Source organism: Gavia stellata, chromosome 3, assembly GCF_030936135.1.
Source record: "Gavia stellata isolate bGavSte3 chromosome 3, bGavSte3.hap2, whole genome shotgun sequence".
Classification (NCBI taxonomy): Eukaryota; Metazoa; Chordata; class Aves; order Gaviiformes; family Gaviidae; genus Gavia; species Gavia stellata.
Genome location: NC_082596.1, coordinates 55,246,623 through 55,272,982, shown reverse-complemented (window position 1 = coordinate 55,272,982; position 26,360 = coordinate 55,246,623). Strand labels below are relative to the sequence as shown.

Genomic DNA, 26,360 nt, shown 5'->3' with positions numbered 1-26,360 from the left:
CCAAACTCCCTCTGCCCCTGGGGAGCCCCTCATGCCCACGCCAGGTTGCAAATGGGGCAGTGTCCTGCACTGCGCTTGTTTATCCTATAGCAAGGCTTTTCATCCCTTCCAGGATTAGAGCAAAAAACCAACCAACCAACCAAACAAAACCCCTTCTTAACAAGCTTGTAGAAATTTGGTTCTCTCTGAAGGTACTCTGGAAGAAGGTTTCTGTGGATTTATTGTAATAATTTTAATTTTTTTTATTTTTTATGTCAAACCATTCAGCCTTTCAACGCCTGGGAAGGTTAATAACAATCCTGCTTCTACCCAGGGCGACATCTCAAAAGTTAGTGTTATCCCTGCCTACTGCTGCTCCAAGGAGAAAGGGGTGGCAGACCTTCACATGTTCTAGTTTTGACTCATAGCACTGTTTTAAAAATAATGTTTATTGTGTTTTCAAATTGAAAAAAGGAAACATTTTCTTTGCAGAATTGGTTGGACCCTGCCAAGGAAATCAAGAAGCAGATCCGAAGTAAGTTTGTTATCGTTGTGTTTATTTCAGGGGGTCTGGAAAACATTCATTCTGCTGTATCCGGACCCCAAAAATCTGCACAAAAAAGTCTCTTCCTCTAAACTGCCATCAGTGTTTGTGAAGGTGTCGGACCCCTGTGGCGACGAGCAGGGATGCAAGAGGCAGAGAGGGCTCCCCAGCACGCAAGCGGGGCGTCATGGGCACCGGGTGCCTGTCACTGCCCAGCCCCTCTAATCCTCTGGCTTTGTTCCTAAATGGCTGGGGTAACTCGCTGCTCTTGGGTCAAAGGGTCTGTCCCACCGGGGTGCCCCCCAGCACCAGGGGCTTGGCAGCCCCCTCTCCCCAGCCCCGCGCCCCAGCCCTGCTGCCTGCAGGGTGAGGGGACAGGCGGGACGGGGCCATGGCTCCCTTCTGGATGCCTTCCCCCAGGAGAGCGCGCAAAGCCTATTTCACAGTCTTGTTTTGCATCCTGTCCCGTGTCTCTGGCAAAGGAATTACGTGCATCTTTTAGGCATTTCACCCCCATAATGAGTGCAGGCGGTTACTGAGGCTCGTAACACATGAACTTGCATTGCTGAAAACAACTTGACATTTGCAGAGATGCAAAAACCTGAAGTTTGACATTAAGCAATGTAACCTTAGGGACTAGGCCACGTATATAAATTATTTCTTTGCTTTACTGGTATTTACATCATATCCAGGAACGCTGCTTGTGCCCCATAGTGAAATACTTCACTGATGCAAAGATAGCACTCTAAAATATCTTTCCTTCCTGTGTTTCAAAAGCTTGAACTTTGTCCCTCAAATGACTGTTCAATTCAAAGAGAATCAGTCAATTTTCTGCTCCACATGAATATTTTAGAAAGCTCGGTTGTTAAATTTAGCTGTCTGCTACATTAGAATACAAAAACCTCTCAAAAGAAAACTCTGTCATGGCTGCCAGGCTCAAAATTCGACCTGCCTTTTCCCCCCCGCCCCTCACTTTTTAAAATGGTTGAAATGTTTGTGTGTGTGACTCCTTTGGGCAGGAAAACTTTAGTAGTTTTTTTCTTTGCATGTTTTGTAAATGATCTCTTCTAGCACTTGTGCTTTCACAAGCAAATACATCTGGCAGTTCACATTTGTTGGGTCAGGCCCGGCAAATGAATCACTTCCTTCTCCAAGATTCAAAGGGTTAATTTACACTGGCTGGAAAACTTCCCCACTTACTGTGAGGAACCACACCTTTCCACCAGTATTATTTTCATTACAAGTAAGTGATCTGCAATAAAAGGAAATTAAAATCTGCCTTTTTTTAATCTCTTGAGAAGATGGATCTGGAGAGGAAGGTGCTGTAGACCTCAATGCGTCAGGTTACACTGATGGTCAATGCAAGTAAAGCAGCTCAGCTCCACACCACTGATTTGAAATGCGTTTAATATGTGCCTGAGTCGTGAGATAGACAATGAAAGGTTGTGACAGTGAGAGATTAACCAGAGCAGAAAAGTATCGTCCTGGACTTGACGCGGGGGACAGCTGTATTTGCAGAAGATGACAGCGATAATTTGCTTGCTCTGTACAATTCACCCGAGAAGTTTGGAACAGGACAACGGTGGGAAAGTAGGGCTGTTACCCATGACACTTCCCAAAACACATATATATAATCCTGCTAAATGCTGGTTGAGTTGTACAACACTCAGATAGATATCCGTGATTCCACTGCAAACCACAGGAATTTCATCCCGGTGGTTGAGAAATGAGGCTGTCGCTGTGTGTGCGGCCCCTGGTTCGCACCCCATTAGGTATAACCTGTTAACTTGCGCAGTGTTAGGTTTTATTTAAACCCCTGTAAGTGAGGGGTGAAGGCCTCTTACTCTGGTATCTTAACCGTCCATGCTGTATGATAGGCTATATCATAGGTTTGATTTATTTTGTGTGTGCCAGAGGAAGAGATTTTCGGGCCATGGTCCCTTCCCTCTGTCATGGGGCCAGGTGTCTCCCCCAGGCTCCACTCCCACCTCAGGGCCGGTCCATTCCCCAGTGGGACTGTGCCCCATCCTCGCTGCCAGCCAAATCTTCCTTCCACCAGCTTTTATGGCCCGGGAGAGTGGAAAAATTCCTAAAATCAAGGAGCCCTAAAGTCTCACCAAGAGCTGAAGTCCTGATGATAAATATCAAAAGTCTTCTCACACATTGAGCCTATTCTCTCAGGTGCTTTGATGACCACAGTGGATGGGGCTTTGCACGGGATGAGATTTCCCTGTCGCCTCTAAATAAATGCTCCCAAACACCCAATTAGAACAACCGTACAGTATTTCCAGGTCAGCAGACCTGTCCGGCATATAAGTTATCTTACCAGGGAGCACACCAGATACACCTTCAAACCCCATACTCTTTAGGAGGTACCTAGGCTCAAGGTGCCCCTGGATTGAAGGTCATGGGAAAGCCCTACCCTGTCAGGTTTATAAGAGAGAATCCTGTTTTTCAGCGTTCACGAGCACTTCCTCATTACATGGCAAATACAGACTTTTCAAGAGAGATCTATTTATTTCTAGTTGGATTTGTACTTTGGCATCAATGCGTTTCAGAAAACAGAATTGTCATTACTTTTGCTTTGGCTTCTTGACTACAGAAACACTGTAATTTATGTGGTAGAAGTACATATAAGAGGTAAATCCCACAACAGAGGCTTCGGATACTGAAAAACCACTGTGTTGCTTGTTAGCACACTGTCGTTTGGGGTTTTGTTGCTGCTTTTTATTTGCATTCGAGACATGTGCTAGTATAACCTGTCCCTTTTTTCAGAATAGCTTTTATATTTACGTACTCTGTTCAGCTCTTTCTTTTTTTTCATTTTGATATTCTTTCTTTACAACATTTAAAGCTAACACTCCAAAAAAAATCTCGTGAACTGTGGTGACGCAAACCAGTATCCATCCCATGGGTCACCTAAACTTACTGAAATAACTAAATACGAATTCCCCGGTGTTATGTGCTGTTTTTCAGTCATGCTCTTTGTGTTTGTCCTTGCAGTTTTGTCTGCACAGTAATTTCTGTCTGCTGGAGACAGGAGCTATGTGCTGAGGCAGCACTCTGAGAGGATACTGGTTTGGGCAGCCAGACCTCGGCACAGCACCCTGCTCCAGACCCCATTCATACACTGGCTTGCGGTGTTTCCAGCGCCTCTGTGTTTTGGGTTTTTGGTTTTTAAAACTTGTATAGGCTGTGTTTTCGGATGGTTAATTCCAGAAAACATTGTTTTCGGACTGAGGGCTTTTTTAGTGTTAGTAATAAATTGCTGCTCCCTTAGGGTCCTCGCTTCAGTGGAAGTCTTACTAAATAAGAAAAGAGCTGTAAAATCTGATCTACTACTGTAATTGGGAGAGGGAAAAGTAGTATCTTTGGAACAATGTATGGGAAAAAGATGCTACATCCTCTTCTCATGAATTGCTTGGCTGGGGTAGTTTTAAGTCTGCTGGTAATCGAACAGCATGAGCATCTCCATTTGCGCTTACAGTGTACTTTGAGTCAACCTGTGTTCTTTTCCAGGTGGTGCTTGGCAGTTTGCATTTAATGTGAAATTCTACCCTCCAGACCCCGCCCAGCTGTCTGAAGATATTACCAGGTGTTTAAAACATTAAATACCGTTCTAGAAGGGGCTTAAAAGCTGTTTGTAGTAGTGCTTGCACTCTAGTTGTCCAAGAAAAGGAATGTTTTGTATTCCCATTGGCTTCCTTTCTCTTATGAGCTTATGGAAAATATGCGATGCTTTGGCAGAAAAGATGCTGTGAACAGTGTCTGTCCTCTGAGCCAAGAAGACTTTTTCTTTTCTATAATTTAACCCTAAACCCAAGCTTTTCCAATATGTGTATTCCTGAGAGTTGATTTTAATTTTCACAAAGATTCCTGATGCCCAGTTTTGCCAGTGGTAACAAGTTATTATTGTCAGTAAAACCATAACTGCAAAAGGAAAGTAGTGGGATGAAAATAAGCACATGTGTAAATTTTGTATGTCATTTGATGAGGTAAGCGGTTGATGTGCATGGTACAGGGACTATGGTGGTAATGAATGGCTGCTCCCCGCTATCCAAGTCAGTTAGCTCTGCAGTCTGCACCTCTGCTCTCTGGTTTTGTATACAGATTGCAAGCACAACCAAAAAAAAAACCTCACCTGGTTTCCTCCTTGGTATAAGGCAGGAAAACCTTGGAGCCATGATGAGTTTTATGCCATCGGCAAGCTGTTCCCTAGCCGTTCTAACATTTTGCAACCTGTGGATATTTTTAACCTTCTTTGCTTTGTGGATTACTTGTTGATTTTAAGGTAGCATGAAGCCTTTGGCTTAAATCAGACTTCCCTGTGGTAGGCTTTGTGCAGAAAGACAGTGTGCCAGGAGTTCACATTTCAACAGAGGTCTTCCAAAAAACCCGATTTTTTTTTCCTCTTGTCACCCTCAAATACCCTGTGGGAACTCCGTGCCTTCCCCGCCAAGCCAATGCTCTTCGCTTTTTTTCTGTTTTCTTCTATCTGGTGATTCCTTGCACTGCTTATCACCGTGTTTTTAACAGCATTTACTGTTTAAATGTATTTTTGAGAAAGCTCACAAGTTTGCTAAAGAGACAACTTATGTTTTTTCAACAGCTTGGAGTTCAGCTACCCTTTAATGAACAGTATTTGGGGTTTTTATTTATTTTTTTCTCCTTAAAGAAAAGAATTATCAGGTAGTTATATATCTTAGTGATTTATGTTAGGAACTTGGTATGTTTAATGGGTAATTCTCCATCTAGGTCACTAAACAAAGTAATATCCTATTTGATTAAGAAATCTCCATGCTGCTTTATAAAGATAAATTAGGTGTTGCTACCCATAAGTTAGGCAAGGTGGTTTGGGGGTTTTTTTCAAAATTATTCTTATCCTTGTTAACACACGAAAAACTTTGGGCTTGGGAGTTGTCTGCAAGTTAGCAGAGGAGCCGAGGCCTCTTGCCGGTCCTTTGGGGGCGGTGGTGGAGGGGCACTTTCTGAGCTGCCTTGGTGCTCCCTTGCAGGTACTACCTCTGCTTGCAGCTGAGAGATGACATCGTGTCAGGTCGGCTGCCCTGCTCGTTTGTCACGCTGGCCCTGCTGGGCTCCTACACCGTGCAGTCAGAGCTCGGTGACTATGACCCCGACGAGTACGGCAGCGACTATGTCAGTGAATTTCGCTTTGCGCCGAATCACACTAAAGAGCTGGAGGATAAAGTGATTGAGCTGCACAAGAGCCACAGGTAGGCGGAGAGCATCGGTGTGGGCTGTAGCCTGCCTTCAGGTACCATCCTGGTGCATCAGGAAATGTTAAAACCTGCTGCAGTATACCAAATAAGAATATTTTTCGGGCAAGACTCCTCTCTGTGTCTTTGGTTAGAGAAGAGCTTTGCAGCATGAGAGATAACAGGATCTGCACCAGAGCTTTGGCTCTGGTAGGTACCCAGCCATCTAAGCGATACAGCTGTAGTTCTGACAGGCTGAAAGTGTTTTCCAGGTGCTGGATTTTATTTCGGACTCCTGTTTTCTTAACGTTGATGCTAGAATTGGTTGCTTTTCCTCAGGGGAATGACACCTGCAGAGGCTGAGATGCATTTCCTGGAGAACGCCAAAAAACTATCAATGTATGGAGTAGATCTCCATCATGCCAAGGTATGGACTATAGTTCTTTCAGTGGTCGTCTTTCTCCTGTGGCATAGTACTTGAATCTTCATGGACTCCCTGATTTTTAATTTCTTGTTGTTTTGAGATGGGCATTTTGTGGGATAAATCATGTGTCAATATGAGGACTCGTGGGATAAGCATAAATATTATCTTGTAACTGTAACATAACCTAGCCTATAGATTCAAAGATGTTACACATCAACCTTTCATAAACAACCAAATCCTTTGGGAAAATATTGAATGGATGGCATAACGAGGAAGGATATTAGAAGCTGTCCAGAGAGTGATCAATTGTCATTTCATTCAGCTACATTTTCCAATTTAATAAGGCCAACTATGGTATCTTAACTAGATAAGCAGATCATTTCTAACACTGCAGAGAACTTTCAAGCAATTATTTAGCTGTGCTGGAAACCTAATCAGATTGATAGTAATGGGGAGACAGCGGCTTGTCTCTCCTCTGAAGTGTGGTCGTTGCAGTTGACTGGAAGGGCAGCAGTTCTGCTGGAAACATTCTCCCATGATGAAGTAGTTTCTCTAATCATCGTCAGGTTAAGTTATGAATAAAACATGGTCATTCTTATTGTGGTTTGGGAGAGCCACCTACCAGCCTTGTGTTGGTTGTCTGGTTTTTTATTTTTTTTTGTGTGGGTTTTTTTTTTCAAAATAAATAATTACTGTTTTTTTCTTCACTCTTCAAAGTAATGCTAATGGATTTTAACATCTCTGAGGTTAGCAAGCATCCTTGGCAAATGAGTGCTGAACAAAGAATCCTGAGCTGTGGAGAGCACTGCATTTTCTGTAAAGGTCAAATTACTGTAAGCTTGTTATTATGCTGCAGCAGATCCTTTCAAAAACGAAGATAAATTTGCAGCTCAGATCTTGAAAGGGCCTGCAACCGTGTCCCTGGGGCATATCGTAGGAGTTGTGCATGTGTGTTACAGAATTCAAGGCAATCTTTTGTGTTCTTTTAATTGCCTTCACTGAAAATGAAAAATCTGGGTATGGTTCAACGGGCAGCACTCTACCGGGAGGCGTGCTGCTGCTTTCCCTGTGTCTTGCAGGTAGGCAGAAAATCTTGAGGCACATTTGGAACAGAGATAGAAAAGGATTGGCGAATGTCACTCAATAGCTTTTTTTCAACATCCTTTGTCCAACACGAAGAAATCTGCAAAACAGCAGCAAAGCGAGTTCCTGTTCTAAGTGTGTTACAGGGTTCATTACTGAAAATTTAACATAGCATGGCATTAAGGCCTAAGCATTTTTTTACAGAATACTGGAGAAAGCCTGTGAAATTTAAGATGGGCTATCCTGAGATAACCTTCTCCCCCCTGAAAAAAAGTATCATTATCCGGTCTTACTCTTCTGTTTTTCATATGGAAAGACTCAGAGCAAGAGAAGTTGGTAGACAAGCCAATCTGTCTCTAAAGTGATGTTCTTAATTTAAAAAGCTGCAGTACTAACCGAATTGGGTCTGTCTGTAATCTTGGAGACTGAACTGAAAGTGGAAAAAGTAAACTCTGCATGAGAAGTAATGTTTAGTTTTAATTAGGTCTGCCAGTGAGATCTGGTGGTATCAGACTAGGGGACAAGTATCTCTATGGATGTCTTTTTGAAGCCACGTCATGGCAGATGTCTCTATGTAAATGTCAATTCATTAAGACTGTCCCAGTATCTTAGGTATTCAACAGATGCTGGACTCGCCAGCTGCTGTTAAAACTAGTTCTCAATTATCCAACACAAGGCTATGATAAAAAATGTGTTCAGATAAACAGATTTGTCCTCTGGGCTGTCACTGCTCTGATAAAACCTCCCATTCATCTGCAGAGCTGCAGGGATGTGCAGCTCAGCGTCTCGTGCCTCGGACATTACAGCTAACAGTTTTCTGTTCCGTGCAACCACATCGCTCCTGAAAAAAGCCAAATACTTTTATTTTGGTTTCATTTTACGCCAGTAGTATCACATTGAGAAGCAGTCTCTGACACCAAGTAACAGAAGCCATCAATGGACTTAGATCTGCTGCAAAGGTGGGGATGAGGGAAGAAGGCATCTCTCAAAAAGTTCTTGAGAAAGTATATCAGAAGACGAAGCCCCTTGCACCTGCAGCTATGTGCCGTATGCGAGCACGCGTGCATTTCAGGCATTTGCCAGGCAATGGGATTACTGGCAATGAGACTTTCTTTTTTAGAATGTATTCACTGTATTTAGGCATTACTCTCTGCTTAGGAAACTGTGAAATTGAAGTCCACTGAAAAAATTAGCTTTGTTTCTTCTGTAGTACCTGACAGTGATGTCACATGAGAGCTTTATTTAGAAAAAATCTACCTTTAACGGGTGATACCATCATTGTTGGAACATACATCCGCTATTGGTGTGTGTTCTAACACTGAAGTGACTTTGTGGCACTAATTCTCTGTTGTGTCTCTGATTTTAAAACAATTTTTTTTTTATTTCAAGCTGTTCCGTAGCCTTTTCGTCATGACTGACCATGCATGCCTTTGTGTTCATCTTAAAACGTAATCAGATTTTCACTGTGTGCCTAAAAGATGGCTTGTCAGGAAAACCAGAGGAAAACAGTGAATTTATTTCATGATTATCAACTTCGTAGCTTCTGTTGTCAGACTTTTGTAACTTTAAGCTATTGTAAAATAACTACTGAAAAACTCTGTGCTTTAAGGTGGATCCTTCTTTTCTCTGGCAGTATTAGTACTTAGGTAAATGAAAAAAACAGAATTATACAGTCTAGTGGTGATAGCAAACAAGGAAGGTCAGGTTTAGACTATTTGAAGGCTTCTAAAGGAAAGAGAAGTGTATACTTCTTACTTAAAAAATACATATTTATGGGTATATTCTGATAAGATTGTAGCCAAATCTTTTATAGTGCTAACGTGTCTGACCTACAGCTTCCCTGTCAAAAATGGCTTATAGCACAGGCACAGTCAGACACTTCTAAAGGAATCTTTCTGGTCCAAATGCTCAACTTTCTGCCTGCTGGTCATTTCAAAGTCAAAATACTGAGCATAGGCACAACCACGTTAAAGAAACTAGCAAACCAACTAAAGCCAAGAAGAGCAAAGTACAAAAGAAAAATCTATCTAAGGATTCACAAGGCTTAGTCATGGAGATGAGTGATGCCAGGAGAAGTAAATTTGTATGCTGTCCTACTTACTTTCAATCTGGTATTTATTCTGATAACACTTTTTTTTATTATGCTAATAAAATTCTGCTATATGGTTAATATAATTCTTTTAATAATGTCTAAAATTTCCCCCGTCCTTTTGAAGTCTTTATAAAATATAAGGAAACATTCGCAACACTCTGTTTCTCTCACCCTGCCCAACCTTACTATTACTTGCATGAATGCAGCCAGTGAGTAGGGTCGCTCTCAGAAATCAGGTCACTACAGCTGATGCATTAAAAAGACATGGCTCAGATAGAAACACAGTATACAAGAATCTGTAGTACTGTGGGATGTAAGGAGAGAAATATTCAGCAAAGTGCATTGCTTGCTTTTCCAGGATTCTGAAGGAGTGGAAATCATGCTAGGAGTTTGTGCAAGCGGTCTCTTAATATATCGAGACAGACTCAGAATAAATAGATTTGCCTGGCCAAAGGTTCTGAAAATTTCCTACAAGAGGAACAACTTCTACATCAAAATCCGACCAGGGGAGGTAAGGACATCCCGACACTCTTTAGTGAATGAACCTTTCAAAAAACCCATGTTCTCATTGATTTGTTGATTTGTCATGTCTTACAAGTCTTTAACATTCCTCTCCATTTATGTTTTTTAATTTGTGCTGATTTTCTTAGGAAAGATTAGGTAAATGCTTTAAAATACAGGTAAAATCTTCTTTGGTGTTTTTCTGTTTACATCCATGAACTAACATAAAGGATAAATATGGCTATCTGTCTGTAAAAAGCTCCTCCCTATTATTAATACTTCGGGAATTTAAGTAACATACTGCTTATTCATGGAGTGCTCATCATCCACCATCATGTTGTATATTAAATTAGTGTCTATTCATCTTACCCACTAAGAGATGTACACAAGCCATACCAAATTTTGTAAGTGTATCAGACTAGTACATTTGAAGTCAGAGCAGAAATCCAGAGAATGATAAAAATGGAGTCAAGCATCCATCATTCAGCATTTTTGGTAGCTACGTGCATTAGCCCTCCCAGGCCCACAGGAACTCGTGTTCTGGCTCTGGAGAAGGTGATGTGAAATCTCGTACAATGAGTGCCCTCTCGTGGCTCCTCTGGATGCATAGCAAATATCTACCTCATGGGTTGAGCGTGCTCCAACCCAGAAATAAGATGATAGATCTCAGGAAAAATCCCAGGAGGAGTTCAGGATCATCACAGGCAAAGGAGTGTCTCCATTTTAAGTGCTGGTACAATAATCGGACTGTGATAGATGAAAAACCCATATCCATTTTAGAGGGTGGAGCTGTATAGCAGGACAGAAATCACCTGGATGAGGACTGGCATTTCTCCCTTCGTGCAGTAGGGCAGTTGGGAGTCCTGAGCCAATGTCTCCAGTACTGGCTTCATAAGTGACCTGAGAAATCTGCTGGGGCCCCGCACCAGCCCCAGGGCCTGAGCCTTTTTTAGAGTCCTAAACCAAAATCCACAAACATACATTTCCTGCCTCTCAGCAGACAGTTTTGGTAACCAACTTCTCAGACTTGAGATTGATTTAAAAAACCAGAAGCAAATAGCCACTGATGTTCCCAGTGCCTGCACTCAAAGCTGTCCACCACTGAAGCCCTATTGAGCTCTGCTGATATTGGTGTGTAGCGTCCTGTGACCAGGTCATAGTTCCATATGCAAAATAATCAATGCAGTCTCTTCCCAAATCGATGGTAATGTGATTCAACATCCCATGTGTCGCTTATATCATCTTTATTGTTTTGCTGTTTCCTGCCTTGTTTCTCTCTGTCAGCTCCCTGTAAGGATCCAGGCTTCCTTACACAAGTGTCCTTCTGCCTACCTTTCCCCGATCACAGCAACACTATTTCACCTACTCAGCTATCTGCATGTAGCCATCAACATCTTACAGCAGTTGTAGCCAGCACAGCTTTTGCATCTAGAATATATAAATCTGCAGCACAACCTAGAAAGGTCTCGTAGTATCCCTAGCTGACTCTTTTCAATTACCTGTCTTTTCCTCATCCTTCCCAGGAGATAAATTAGCTAAAAACACTGTGATTTACTAACTGTAGTTCTTTCACTGTAAATCTCCTTAATCTAAGGCTGTGTGAGACCAGATCAGTCTCTGGAGACTTGCTCCCCTCCAGGCGATTATCAGGCTTCCCACTGTTATTTAAACTGGTGAAGTTAAAACAACAGGGTTAAAACACTTAGATGATACTTTTCTCAGAAGTCTCCCAAGTCTTAACTGATCTCTTTGTTACTACAGCGCATAGAACATAACTATCACCATCAAAAACCTCTTGTTCATTATCTGAGTTTCCCCCCAAAAATGATCCTCAAAGGTTGCCATTGATTATCACTCACAGCTTCCTTCCCAGACAGTAGTCTGCAGAATATGTATATATGTGGTTATCTACATGAGCATATATCTTCACCCTTGCAATGAGATGATATAGACGGAGAAAATGAAGATGAACCTGTGTACACTGTCTAAAAATAGATGCACAGCATCAAATAAATAATTTTTCTTATTTCCTACCTAGTTTGAGCAGTTTGAAAGCACTATTGGGTTTAAGTTGCCAAATCATCGTGCTGCAAAGCGCTTATGGAAAGTGTGTGTTGAGCACCATACATTTTTCAGGTATGTGGATTTCTTTTCCTAAAGGTGTGATATAAAATGCAACAGAAAAGACCAGTTCTGTCAGCAGAGACAAAACCCTTCAAATCAAATTGTCTTTTAGATCATGAGGTATCTCTGAGCAGACAAGGGAAGGTTATTGCTTCTTCAAATTTTGAAATGTTTCACCCAAATTATTCATACTTTTTCAGATAGATACTGAATGTTTAAGATCACCATATGTTCCCAATTAATCGTTTTGCTTTATCTGTGTCATGCTATTATCAGCTGCTATAATTAAAGAGATGAAGGACTCTGCTGCACTTCTGCACATATGCTTGTAGAGGGAGAACAACTTCTGTGGAAAGTTACTGGGGGATGTGGGTAAGAGTTTTAAAAAAAAGGGAGATTTTTATTTAATTACATATGAAAATACAGACAGTAGTTGGTGGTGTATTTTTTGGTCACCCAGAATACCCAATCCGTAGCTGTAATTTTTGTATTACTGAGGAATTTTGCAGCTGTGTTTTTGACATCTAAGAAGACCTGAGAAAAGTTTGGGATAGTGGAATAAACGCTGTAATTAGTTTGTGCTGAGATAGTCAGCAAAGAGATACTTAACAATGGAAACCCAAAAGGGTGAGATTTTCAATAGTGTGAAAGGGCGTCCAGCGCTTAAAAACCCCTCTCAAGATGTTTGGGAGGACTGAAGAATTTCTCTCCTTTCTTAAAACTATTAGTTCAGGCTGTCTGTATGTTCATCTGAAATGCAGTTTTAGCAGCAAAAGATCTAAAAAGAAATTGAGTGTCCATTTTTTTGGTGTTTTCTGATTTTTAATGGAAAATCAATGTCTATAGCATAAACTCCATAGCAGGAGAATGGCTTCTTCAGTAAACTTCCATAGCCAAAATAGAGATGGGGGGAAGGCTCTAACCTGAAAAATGTCTGTGTCCCTGTGAATGAATACTGCCCAGCATTCCCTGGAAATCTGTTCTGGCCCTGTCCTCAGCATAGCAGCACCATGTTACATTTGAAGTATAAGAGATACATCTGTATTTCAGCCCAGATCAGGGTCCCTGATACAAGGAACACCTTATTTTAGTTTTGGTGATTAGAAAATAATGAATCTGATTTTCGAGTGGGAAGGAACTGAGTGATTCTTGCCCATTAGGAAGAGCTCAGCTCTTCAAATGCATTAGCTGAGCAGTTTTGTCATGCTGAATGAGGGGCATCCTTTGATTCCCTTTTAGCCGCAGACCCGTGAGGCAGAGGTAACGATGGCGAGTGATACCCAACAGTCATCTTCTCACCACTGCAGAAATAGTGGACTGATTTTTGGAGGAGGGGGAGTAACGGGTGCACTGCTTGGTGTGTTTTAGGCTCCTGCTGCCAGAAGCACCTCCAAAGAAGTTCCTCACGCTAGGCTCCAAGTTTCGCTACAGCGGCCGGACGCAGGCCCAGACGAGGAGAGCCAGCGCCCTCATAGACCGTCCCGCACCTTACTTTGAGCGGTCTTCTAGTAAACGTTACACTATGTCTCGCAGCTTAGATGGGGGTAAGGTCCTCTCAGTTGACTTAGTCAAAAGTTATCATCACAGTGGTCACTGCTTTAGATTAGGTATAAACCTCTTGTCATCTCGTCTCCTGGAGCTTCAGCTGAGTGGAGGCTGTGAGTATCGGCATGTTCACTGCAGCGATAGGGGAGAATGCGGAGAAATACTGTGCTAAATGTACTGCTGCGGTCCTTACGAAGTGTTTGCCTGGAGGAGGTCCTTGGGAGCCTACTCTTCATGGAACCTCTCTCCTTGGCCTCACACCTGCAAAGCAATTCTCCGCTTTAGGGAAGGATGGGGTGCCTGGACCTGCCAGCCTGGACCTGCCTGCCTGAGCAAGTCAGGTTTCAATGCTTTTTCAGGGTTTGCATGAGTAACTGTTTGCGTTTTGGTTTAACTTGGCTTTTTTTCCTGTGTGGGTTTTTCATTTAAGTGTATGTTACAATTCATAAATGAATTATTTCCCCCTATTGAGTAATAACACTTGCTTACGATTACCTTGCGTCCTAGTCAGATGAGCACTAACAGGCTTTTTCCATACATTACTTATGAAGATGTGAGATGGAGAGTAACATACGCAGGTTAATAGTATGTCCTTCCTCCTCTCCTTCTCCGTGGTTCATGGAGGTCACGATTCTGCTGCTCCCTTAGGTTAAACCAGCATGTGATTCAGAGTCTCAGCTACTTCATCAGCTGTTACTGTTGTCAGCTATTGAGTAAAAAGAGGTTGTAGTTTATTTTTGTAGAAAAAAAGACTGAGAGTAAATTCAGAATCGCTGCAGTTTTTAAAAAAAGGTGAATTCTCCCGCAGAATATCACAAACGAATTGCAATGAATATAGCTGATGGTGGGGAGGGGGAGAAGCTTTGATTTAAAAGTACTAGTGACAAGCCTTCTTTTCTCCTTCTAAAGGTGCTGCTTGCCATTAAGGTGCTGCTTGTCATTAATTATTGTGGAATCTTCTAATTCTGATGTGCTTCTTGCTTGTTACCAAGCAACTGGTGACCTGATTGCTGTGCATGTGTCTCAAAGCAGAAATTATCCTCCTGCGTTATTTTGTTTATAACATCTAAACAAGATGTCTCCCTCTAGTCCCTTTGCTTTCGCCTGCCTCCTAAGCTCATTCCCAAGAGACAAGATATCTGAAACACTTTTCCCTAGCATTTGTTAGACTCCACAAGGTTTTTATGATGTTAATTTGCGTAAGTGCAAATGGGGAAAAGAGGTTTTTTAATCAAGGCTTATGATTTCTTCACTAACGTTACTATAATGCAAATGTGGCTGTAACATTCTGCATTGCGATTACACTGTGATCCTGGCCCTGTCATTTGTTACAGATGCAAGTAACTTTATAAATTTGAATAGTCCTATTGACTTAGAATTAGTTACACAATAGTCAAGAGCAGGGTCTGGGTATATTATTAATGTTTTGATTACATTCTATCTGTAAATTTACTATTTAATTCAAAATCATTTTTATATATTTAAGTTTTCTGAATTATCCAATGTTTACATCCTAGAATATTCTGGTTTGGTCCACTGAATTGAATGCCATCACTTCCCAGAATTTTTTAGGATAATGAGCTCACTTAACTGGCAGACTTTAATACTTGGTAATACAAAGATCCCATTTCTTGATTCTCAGATATTATGCCTGTGTTACATCAATATTGTCATTTCCTGTAATGCAGCACATTACTTACCGTGTATTTGATCTACATTGTTATATTCTGACAGATTTCCAAAAAAATCTCTTCCACCCCCATAGCTGATGTCATAGCTGGTTCTCCTTATGTTTCCTGCTTGATAGCAGTGGCAACGCATTGATTTTTTTCTGATGTTTTACTACAGTAGCACTTTTAATGGCTTGCTAACATTTAACAACTGTGTAATGCACACATTAGCTACAGGAATGTGTGTATACACATCCATAATATGTGTTTATGCATATAAAAGCTACAAGCTTTATTTCAAGTAAACAGTTTATTTAAATGTATGCACATGCTTCTGGTTTCCTGAAACATGACATAGTTGTGTTTTCAGCAATATCTCAAATGTTTTACTAACCCAGCTTTTTAATTTTATGCAGCTTCTCAGCAAAAGCTATTTCAGACTTTCCCTCTTTAAATATTTGCTTTTAGCGTCAGTGAATGAAAACCATGAAATGTACATGAAGGATTCTGTGTCTGCTGCAGAGGTTGGTACTGGCCAGTACGCCACAACAAAGGGCATCTCTCAGACCAACTTGATAACCACTGTGACTCCAGAGAAAAAGGCAGAAGAAGAGAAAGATGATGAAGAGGGCAAAAAGAAAAGAGCAGAGGAAGTCACCCCGGTCTCTGCAATACGCCACGACACCAAGGTAGAGTTTTGAGGTTTTTTTATTAAACTGACCTGCCTGGAGAGCGCTCAGAGAAACGCAGAATTGTTAGGGAGGGAGGAGATGCCTAATTCAGTGAAAGGAAACTGGAATATACACAGTTGTATGTATGTGTATATACTTGTCTTGAATCAGTATTTTTAGACTCCTTTCGCATTTCGTATGATGTTGTAAAAGTCAATTCGTGCCTCGGACTGTTTTTTGAAAAGTAAATCCATTTAACAGTCAGCACAGTGGTTTTTTACATAGCATGCAAGAGCTCTTTAGGAAATACCCAGAAGTAGCCTAGCAGTGCATGTTTTGCTCCTTTGGTCTTCAGTCATATTTTGACTTTAGTCAGAAATAGTTCTGTGTTCTTGTATGTTGCTCTGTGCTTTAAACTATTGTATTTTTCTCATTTACTTCTCATAAATCTCTGTTTCCTTGCATGTATTTCAATGAGCATTTTTCTCTATTAACTTTTGGGTATTAATATACTATTATAAGCTTTTTCTTCTGGCTTACAAAAGCATTTGCTTCCCTTGTTCGAAGTTTTGCATTGAAGAAAATTGTTTTTGTTTATGATTCTTGGCTCAGTTATGAAATTTGATTCATCCCTCTCCATCTCCAATCCCACCACCACTGCATACATGTACACACATGGCTATGCATTATACCTACTGAGTTATTAAGATGGGGTAAATCAAACAGGGGGACAGAGAAGATAACTGAATTTCAGAGCTTGACAGTGAAGAGAAATAAGTTAGAATCAGAAAAGATCAGGTGCAAAATGTCCTCTGTTTCTTTTACATTGAGGAAGAGAAAACAGAATATGCAATACTCAATCTAGGATACCATTCCAAAAGTGTCCTATGGAATGCACTTGCTAAACAAGTAAGATTTACCCTCTTTATTTATGAGGAAAAAGGTTGATGTATACTGTTACACCCACAACACTGTCATGCATGCAAATGTTAGAATCTGAACTTCTAGTCTTATCGTATAAGGCCACAATGAGCTACATATCTAAAGGATCAAGTCCTCAAAAAGAGTTGCAATTAAGGTACCAAAAATCAAAACCAAATTGAATTACTGATAATTGCAGATGAGAAAAGAGTTTCTTTTGAAAGTGTGGACTGTAATTGTAGCGTTAAAAAAAAACTCTGTAAAATTTAACTGGGGTCTTCTTGAAACTCCATTAGTTTCTGCATGGCAAAACATTGGTGAAAATCAAATATGCAGAAAATATCCAATAGAAACTAATTCTCTTCCAAGTGTTTGTTAATTTAGGTCAATGGAGAGATCAGCTGCATTTCGAAGATCATCTGTTCCTTATATATGGCTAGAAATAGTGAAAGATATTTTTAGGAGAATATTTTGATGGTGCTTAAACATGCACAAATGAACAATTTTTAGCTCCCCCCCACTCCCTCCGCGAGGTGGGTTCTGCTTAAACCATCTGCTAATAGAGCTTCAGTTCTGTAAGCCTATAGAGATGTCAGTCCTGCTTCCACTGGGCATGCTAGCACTTCATCCTTCAGTATAAAGAGAATAGGGTCTCAAGAAACACAGGACAAATTTGAAATCAAATTCCTTTTTAAGGGTATATAAATTTTATAGGTAGGTTTTCAACTTTTCCACTAAGAGATTTTTCTTTGTTTTATCCATATTTAAGTACCAGAAGTTATTCTAAACATTAACACGGCAACGATGTCAGTAAGTGAATAGTCTGTATTAGCAAAGAATAAATTTACTTTGGCTTTTTTGCCTTTACAATATGAAAAGAAGTTCTGTGTATTTAGCTCATATAAAGTCCTGTGAGTCCGTCAGCATTAAATTTTGGCTTGAGCTTAGTGCATTAAGCCCATAAAGAAGACATTCGTAAGCACTTTGAAGTTAGACTTGGTTTTGGTTGTTTAATTCAGGAATACAAATTGCCTGGAGTGTTAGATTGTTTTTTTTAACTGTTCTGGTTAGAGAGAGAGAGAAGCAAAATATTAAGGGGAGAGGAAGGAACGCTTCTGTGTCAATATTGGGCTTAAATGCCATTCCTACCATTAATATACCTGGTAGAGACTGGGCTTAGTAGCTAGCATTGGTGCAACCTGTGTCTAAAACTTGGATCCTGCTTGTTGGCTCAGATTTGGCACCAGCTTGTACAGGCAAATGCTGTTTTGGCTTTGAAGTCATTCTGCTCTTGGGAGCTGGGAGTGACAGTGGGAATGAAGTGCCTTTTATAGCTCCTCAGGGAGATGCATGGTGGGTGGAGCAGCTCAGGCACTTAGGATTTGGTGATGGAGCCAGTGTGTCACCTGAGCTATGTGCACGTAGATGGCTTTGGCCAAAACATCTCTGATCCGTCAGCATCATGGCAGGTCTGTTGTACTGGGGTATTTTGGTGGCGATGGCTGTTGTTGTCCTTCTAAAGAGCGGGCCACGGGGAATGTGTTAGGTGATGGTCAGTTAGTCGTGACCACCCCTCCTGCTGAATCACCTTCCTGCACCTACCAATTTTTTGTTCTCGAATGACCTTAGAGACTGGTTGAATGCCCTACAAGCGGCGTATCAAAGCAAATCCTGCTTGTTGGTAGCTGATATTCTTTGCATTGTGGTAAAACGTGTAGCAAAAGCATTGGGTACTTTTTTCCTCTTTGCTGTGGGTAAAGTCACTTTTTGACTGTGGGGAGATGTGGCTGTGTGGAGCACGGACCTCTCTCTGGTCAGCCCCACTTCAGATCCCCAGTGAGAGAGCGCAGGGTCTGCCTAGGCAAAACCCGCTGCTCCCTTCTTTCAACGTGCTGCCGAAGCAGTGGGCGCAGCATAGACGGTCAGCAGGGCCCATGGCCGGGGGGGGGGCAGCCCCCCGGCACTGCCTGCTCCGGCTCGTGGTGGGCAGAGGTGAGGGCAGGGCTGTGCGGAGGCCAGCCTGGGCGGTGATGGGAGCCGTGCTGAGGAGCTGGCTGCTGGGGTAGGTATCAAGCTAGTACAGTTTTTTCCATCAGTAAGAGCTGGTGTATGGATTTATGCCCCCCCAAACCAGAATGTGTTTGATTTAGGTTTAGGACCTAGCATTTTTTTTAAATATTGTAATGGAGGAGTTTGGACACATAGTTTTAAAATCTTTAGCATTTTAATTATTGCTGCTGAGGTTGTCCAGGGCATAGATGGGAAGCATCTAGCCCCCACGGAGTCTCCTCCTGACTGCAGGAATGCTGTCACAAGCGGTGTTGGTATTAGAAATACGTCCCTCGTTTCTTTGTTGCCCTCCATGTACTTCATGTTTGAAAGCTCCTTGTGATCTGAAGCCACTCTTACAGTAAGTGGAAATTGGCAGCACCTGAAATTCCACATATGGCTGTGAATGTTTTTATGTAAATCCTGTGCTGCAGATGACTAGACAAAAGCTGAATCAAGAAGTTGCCTTTTGTAAGCTGTAACCCTGATTCACTAATACCTGTGGTGTGTGGCATGGGAATATGCCCCATTTAACTCAGTGGAAAGCTGTGGTATTAAAACACTGTTTATAATTTTTTATATATATATATATATTATTTATCATCATGGAAGAAAATTAACTAATTACAGTTTTCTTTTTGTCCTTTTGCTTTTGCGCCTTGTTTGCTGCTCTTTCTCTGTCACCAGCCATCTTTGCTTGGCACTGACTCCCGCCACCCCTCGCCATCCTTGCAGCCTGGCCCCGATGCATCTTCCGCAAAGCTTCGCAGGAGATGCAAGGAGAGCGCTCGAACAAAGTCGTTAGGTTGTGAGGCGCCCAAAGAGAGCGCTCCAAAGCACAGCGAGTCGGAGCCAGACTCTGACAGAAAGGGGCGAGTTTGCTCCGCCGAGCAAGGTGCGGCTTTCGGCTACAAGCAAAAAGCTGGCAGAGGCGGAACGCTGTTTTCCTTCTCCTTGCAACTTCCAGAATCATTTCCTTCCCTGCTGGATGACGACGGCTACCTGTCGCTCCCTAACCTCTCCGAAACCAACCTCCTGCCTGCCAGCGTGCAGCACTACCTTCCCATCCGCTCCCCCTCCCTGGTGCCTTGCTTCCTCTTCATTTTTTTCTTTCTGCTCTCTGCCTCTTTCTCAGTGCCATATGCCCTCACTCTCTCCTTTCCTCTGGCTATGTGCCTCTGCTACCTGGAGCCCAAGGCGGCCTCCTTGAGTGCCTCACTTGCCAATGACCTGAGTGACAGTTCAGAGGAAGAGGTGTGTACCTCGGCATCGAACACACTCTTTTTCGTGTTCAGTGCTTCAGTCCTAACCAGTGTTAGATTGCTGCAATAGTGGTCCTACTTTCAGAGCCTCATTTCTGTCTGTGCTGATATGTTAGAAGGGGTGGTTTGGGGTTTTTTTTTGTTTGGGGGTTGGTTTTTTTTCTTCTTTTTTCTTTTTTTCTCGTCTTGGGAGTGCAGCTTGGGGCCCAGGGTTAGGCACAACACTGTGCGGGAAGTGGCTTGGTTTGAACTGTGTTGGCTGATGCGAAGTGACTTGCACTTAACAAATTGCCACTGATCAGCTCTGAAGTATTATATCTGAACCCACCAAGAGCTTTTCTTCCCCTATCAGTTTATACTAAAGTTAGGATAGTTATTTAAATAGTGGGAATTAAGTACAATTTCCTGCATAATTATATATGCATGCGTATGTATTTGTATGTCTATAGATTACACTTATATAAATAGCTAGCCAATAACAATGGGCACACTCACCAACTTCAGGGTGTTCGAAATTCAGGTGGAGTCAGCTTTTTGCAAGAGGCCATCAACTGCAGCCCAAGCCCAAAAAAGGCTTTCTGGTCCAGCAAAACCTGGATCTGGATTTTCAGCCTTGATCCCATCTCTGCTGCAGATTAAAATGTTTTCCTGTGCTTAAATCCAATGTGTCAGTGAGAGGCCAGATTGGGACAGCTGTTTTGCAGCTGTTGGGGGAGCATGCCATGTGGGCCATCTTGCCATTTGCAGTGTTATATTAGCACTGCCAAAAACGATGTCTCAAGCCACCAGGGTTATCACGGGCAGAGAAACCAATTGCAGGAGGAGTCCACAGTGGCTCTGGGAACTGTGGATATGATAATATATCCAGAAGGAGTAAAGGAATCTGCTTGATTAAGTAACACAGTAACTGGCATCTCAGTTTTTGCTGCTGCCTAGTTATTCTTTGTTAACAGAATAAAATAATGAGTTCATTTTTTCCTCGTTTTTCCTTTTTCCCCATCATCTTCAAATGGAAAATACGGTTTTTCTATATATGTAAAAAAACCCCAGACTGGATAGTCACAGACTAGCTGGCTGTTTGTAAAAAGCCGTCTTGGCCACTTGTCGATGCCGTTGCAGTAGTTGTCTTCAATAAACCAGCTTGCGCATCTAAACATCTGTGTAATCTGCTGCTGTTGGTTTTGCAAGACTCGGTGCATGATTTAATTTCCTTTTTATGGAAAGCCAGAAGTCGCATCAATTTATCTTGTAAAAACACTCTCTTTAGATGCTTTTGGCTCTGTGATGCCTAACAACTAAATAATAATGTCCAATTTCTGATAAAAGGCATCCAAAACATTGCTGTCTCATTTCGTGTCCTCATTTTGAGATAGCATTTAGGTCTCAATTTGCATTAGCTCTGCACTTGGATTAATCTAATAGCAATAACAGCATTAACACAGTGCCAGCTCCAGAGGCAATAACGAGGCAGTGTTTATGTAATACATTGGTCTGTTCCTCTTTCAGAAATGAGCACTTCTTTTCATTAGTAAAGTTAGGAAGTATTGAGCATAAAAACATATAAAATAGTCTTTTTAATGTCACTCTTTTATGAGGGTGATTACTCCGGTGGTGCTTCCTGGCAGACAACACAGACTTGTGCCTAATCCAGGGGGTATTTCTTGGTCAAAATATTGCATGACAGTGAATATGTTTTAAACTCGGGCATGTCTGCATTACGTTGGCAAAACAAATCACAGCAATTACGATTGCAAGTTAGAGGGGGTTGCAGCCGCAGCATCTCAGGAGATAGCTGCCTTCCCTTCCTGCTCTATCCCTCGCACGCCCATGAGCCCCACCAACAGCTGCACTACAGCCCGTCTCGGAGTTGAGCCCAACCTTTCTTACTCTCCACTCCAGAGGAAACCTGCCTTGCTCAACCTTAATTTGCCATTCCCTGCTCTGCAATAACCCCAGATCTTTATTTCAAGGAACTCAGTAATGCTGACTTTGACTCCATGGCTGTTGATTGGCTTATTAGCAAACATGTATGTTGCAATAAAGCAAACTTTATGCCTTATTTAGGATTTCATTGCTGTTATGGTAAAAGAAATAGAAACCTTTTTTCCCCCCAGTTCACAAAAGATTGTGTACAGTGATGCAGAAGGCTGCAACCAGTACGCTAAACCAATCTCACACCTCGTGGAGCTCTTTTCTCCCTTGAGCAGTGCATCTGGAGGCAGTCCATGCAGTCAGAGATAGAATTTCACCGCTTAGATTTCATTAGCTTCTGCGTTCGTACTTTAGCAGCTAATATTTCTATTGACTAAATGCCTAGATTCATTAATTCCTCTTTTTTTTTTTAAATGGGAGTGACAATGCATAGAATTTTTTTTTTATATTGCCATACCTTTACAATTGCTTATAATGTTATAAAGATGTGAGATCCTTCACTAATAAAGAAACAATTTTCTAACACTTTAGTGAAAGCTATTTGACCAGCTAGGTATACTGTTTTGGCATTACAATTTCATTTAAAAATAAAAGCGGTCTGTCTAGTGAGTGCTTATTGCTTGAAAAATTGCATATAACTTGCATTCATGCACTTACCAAATAGTCCAGAATGCCTGCTTATTCTTCTGCCTGTCGTACAAGCAATACAAATTATTCAAAGGAAGGAATGATAGAGAACAAAGCAATGAAAAAATATCCAAAAAGCAGTTTTATGAAACAGTGGAGTTGTCAGAAAATTACAGAAGATAGGAAATTCAAAGTTAAGACTGATACTCCATCCACCAGTAGGTTGCTTTTTTCTCTTGTTTCATACTGGTGTGATTTGAGGATGAGATGCATTGTCCTAACTTTAGATTACCTGCCTGGGTTACTTTAGATTGTCTAAGGACCACAGAAAATCACTAATCAAAACCAGAGCTTTCACTGGTGTTAAAACATCTTGGATGTGCCAATCTGGAGCAGTAGGGAGCACTTTCTTTACTTACTAGTTTTCCATAAGCTTGCATAACATCAAAAATAACATCAAAAATAGTCGTTTGAACTCTCTTCTCAGCCTGTAGTAACCTACACTTGGCTCTCTATTAAATCTCGACACTTGCGTTCACCACTAAAATGTTCTTCACAGTGTCGAGCAGAGCAGGGATAGATCAGTCTGTGCAATGCTGTGCTTTGTTTCGTTTTTATCATTTGTACCTAGTAAGTGTTTGGGGGGGGGAGTTACTTTTATTTTTCTCCTGCTTTCATTCATATCCTTAAATGGAATGAGAAGTATTTTTGATTCTTTTAATGGCGGTTTTCTTTCTTCTTACTATCATTAACAATATCAGCTGCTCTTTATTGGAACCAAGTAGGATCTGAGCCTTACCGTTACTCCACAGACAGACAGTAGATGGGCTGGGGGTATGGTTATTTGAACTCCTTGGTAATGCAGACAGCCTCATGGTGTATAAATGTGGAGACAAAAACAACTTCTGTACAAATGAGGGGCTGAAAGTCAGGTGACTGTTAAAGTAGCCTTTTTTTTTAAATTATCTTTTCCCCCTCCAGATAAAAGGTCAAATACCACATTAATCCATATTGGCTAGAACAAAAGTTTGATGAATAATGTTCTTTAAAAAAAATCATTATGGGAGGAAAAGTTTGTTTGGAAAATATTACTTTTTTTTTTCCCCAGTTTTTTTTAAAGCCACCTGGCTTTCTTAAGAAAAAAAAATCTATTCAAATAACGCTTTTCCAGTAATGTTTTGTTTGGCTTATAAATTTGTTCCAGTAAAGCCATATACTGTGTACAGTACGCCTCGAGTCTTCCTCTGAGTCTGTTCTGTTTACTAATATAGCATTTTATTTTGCTTCTTTGACTTGTGCGTGGTTTGAAAAGCAATGCTAATGCAGTTTGCAGGGATGTTGAATTTAACAGTTCCCCGTGTGAGCCGCGTGTACTGATGAGCTGGGTTTATTCTTTATTCCTGCCTTCCTCTTGGGACCCGGTTACTTGTCTAACCAAATAGACTGACAGTGAGCAGACGGATACTGCAGCTGATGGTGAGACCACTGCCACCGAGGTTTGTACAGTTGCCAGCACCCAGTTATGGCAGGGGAGAGCGTTTTCCCTCGTCTCTTCCCAACCCTGAGTGCCAAACCGCATGTCTCCTACTGCAGTTCAGGATCCCTCTCTGCGCGTGTGTGCATGTGCGTACGCGCGAGTGCGAGAGCTTTGCTCGGCGAGTTGAGTTTTCCGCGCTCCCTACGGGTTCCTCCTGTTTCTGTGTTTGGTTTGGAAACTGCGAGGCCTCTGTGCTGTGCGGATAGCGGGGTGGTGGCAGTGTCACCCACGCCAGTGCTGCCCACCTGGGACGGTCGTGCTGGACAGGTTGTGCCCTGGGTTGTTCAGTTTGCTTGTTTGCTCTTATCATCTGCAGCCTGTGTGAGGGAGAGAGGGGGAAAAAGTCAGTAAAAAGCAGTTTTCAAATTTTCTGAATAAAAGTGTTCCCAGATTATAAATATCTACGTTTTTCCTTGAATGTAATGTCACGTGTCATCTTCACGTATTGCCACCAGTAGTCTAGGTATTGTCTTCAGAGGAGGAACGTAAAAAAATGGCGATTTTCTTCGCACTGAGAAGCCTCATATCCACAACATGGTGTATAGACTGTGCAGGCAAATTCAACCCTATGTGACTCCAGTGAAGTGCATATAATGCTTTCATAATTAATATGGTTGCAGCTGCAAACATTAACTGAATTTGGTCTGACATCTGGTAGAACAGAGCCTTACCACAAACACTACTGTAGGTTTTCAGTAGGATCTCATTAATATTTCAGACTCTTAAAATTATCATCAAGGAAGAAGTGTCCGTATGATGTGTCAGGACAATTGGGCCTTGGCTGTAAATAGAATAGATTTGAACTGAGTTATAAAGTAATCAACAGATAAAGATTTTCCCATGGGTCATTTGACTCATTAGGACTATATGAAAAATTAACCATAAAATAGTGGCATGAGCATGAGAAGAATCCAAACGGAGCAACAACATCAAGTCTGTTGAGACGAGTCAGGAGCACAAAATGGTTTGAGGTCCCTCGTGCACTGTGTGGTTTCAGGCATTGAGCCATACAGAAAGTAAAACATAATCCTAAAACCGTGACATTTAAAATGTTCAGTTTATTAATCAAAAACGCATGACAATCTCCCTAGCTGCCATCTTTGTTGTAGGGGAGAAGATGATGTGAACCTCAGTTTTCCTTATGGATACCTGATTTTCAAAAAGTGTGGTATACTTGCCATCTGAAAATTCAGCCCTCAGAAACAGGGCTGCTTGGGCAGTCCATATTGCATTGCTTTTGAAAATGTGAGCTGAAGTGCATGTGATGTGTGTGCCATTCCAGAAGACCACCACTGCAGATAGATCCTGAAAAAATATATACCGGCTAAATATGAAATGAAATTCTATAAATAAAGAAAGGGACTGGGGCTAAGGAAACAGCATTTTAAGCAGATCGAATGTGCTTCATTCTGTAGAAAGTGTTGCGGGTCGTTTACCCATGGCAAGTTTATGCAAAGCTTTGCCTGTGGCCCAGGAGATGTCATATGTTTAAACTCTGGGATTATGGACTTCCAAAGAACTTGCTGTTGCCCTTCGGTCCTAAACCAGCCGCGATCTCAGTGAGAAGGTCCAACTGCTGCTCCCTAAATAGCGATCTAGGAACATGGAGTGCACCAATGATATTTATAAAAGGAAAATGTTTAATATTCCTTTGTTGACAGTTAACAAGTCTGAAAAGAGGAGGCTTGCTCTGAGTTAGGAGAACCGTGCAAAGTCAACCAGCGTGTCTACTCCTGCTTAAGCCCTTAGCATAGAGAAAATGTGACTTTAACCTAGCGTGTTCCTCTCACTCATTTTTGTAAAGCCTTCGGCCATACGAGTGGGTAAGGTGTTGTTTTCCAATCTTTCTCATGCTGGCAGTCGGATCAAGAGGAAGACGGAGATCTAAAGGCACAGGTACAGAAACGAAAGGCACAGATGTTGCTTAAGTATCAATGTTGGAGGTGTTCACCTCTCTCAGCATGTTATTGTCAGTACTCTGTGAAGAAATGTGTAGAAACAGCATTTTGTATCCTTTCAATACTGTGTCCCTTACCTTTCCCTTTCTTTTTCACTTCTTTCAGAATAGTCTGATTAAGCGAATACAGGGTGAAAATGTGTATGTCAAACATAGTAATCTTATGTTAGAGGTTGGTATTGGTATATACCAGTGCATGTACGTACATGTGTGTTAGTTTTAGTGG

At 41.6% G+C, this 26,360-nt stretch overlaps 1 protein-coding gene across 1 annotated transcript in view; it reads left to right on the top strand.

Annotated features, from left to right (window-relative positions):
• EPB41L3 (erythrocyte membrane protein band 4.1 like 3) overlaps positions 1–26,360 on the top strand; it is a 104,712-nt gene that overhangs the window by 63,605 nt on the left and 14,747 nt on the right. Inside the window, exons 5-15 of the mRNA XM_059835969.1 lie at positions 472–514; positions 4,043–4,118; positions 5,539–5,757; positions 6,079–6,166; positions 9,697–9,849; positions 11,878–11,975; positions 13,332–13,507; positions 15,647–15,867; positions 19,507–20,073; positions 24,083–24,136; positions 26,038–26,073. Coding sequence (XP_059691952.1) covers positions 472–514; positions 4,043–4,118; positions 5,539–5,757; positions 6,079–6,166; positions 9,697–9,849; positions 11,878–11,975; positions 13,332–13,507; positions 15,647–15,867; positions 19,507–20,073; positions 24,083–24,136; positions 26,038–26,073 — 1,731 coding nt within the window. The remainder of the gene's footprint in view (positions 1–471; positions 515–4,042; positions 4,119–5,538; positions 5,758–6,078; positions 6,167–9,696; positions 9,850–11,877; positions 11,976–13,331; positions 13,508–15,646; positions 15,868–19,506; positions 20,074–24,082; positions 24,137–26,037; positions 26,074–26,360) is intronic.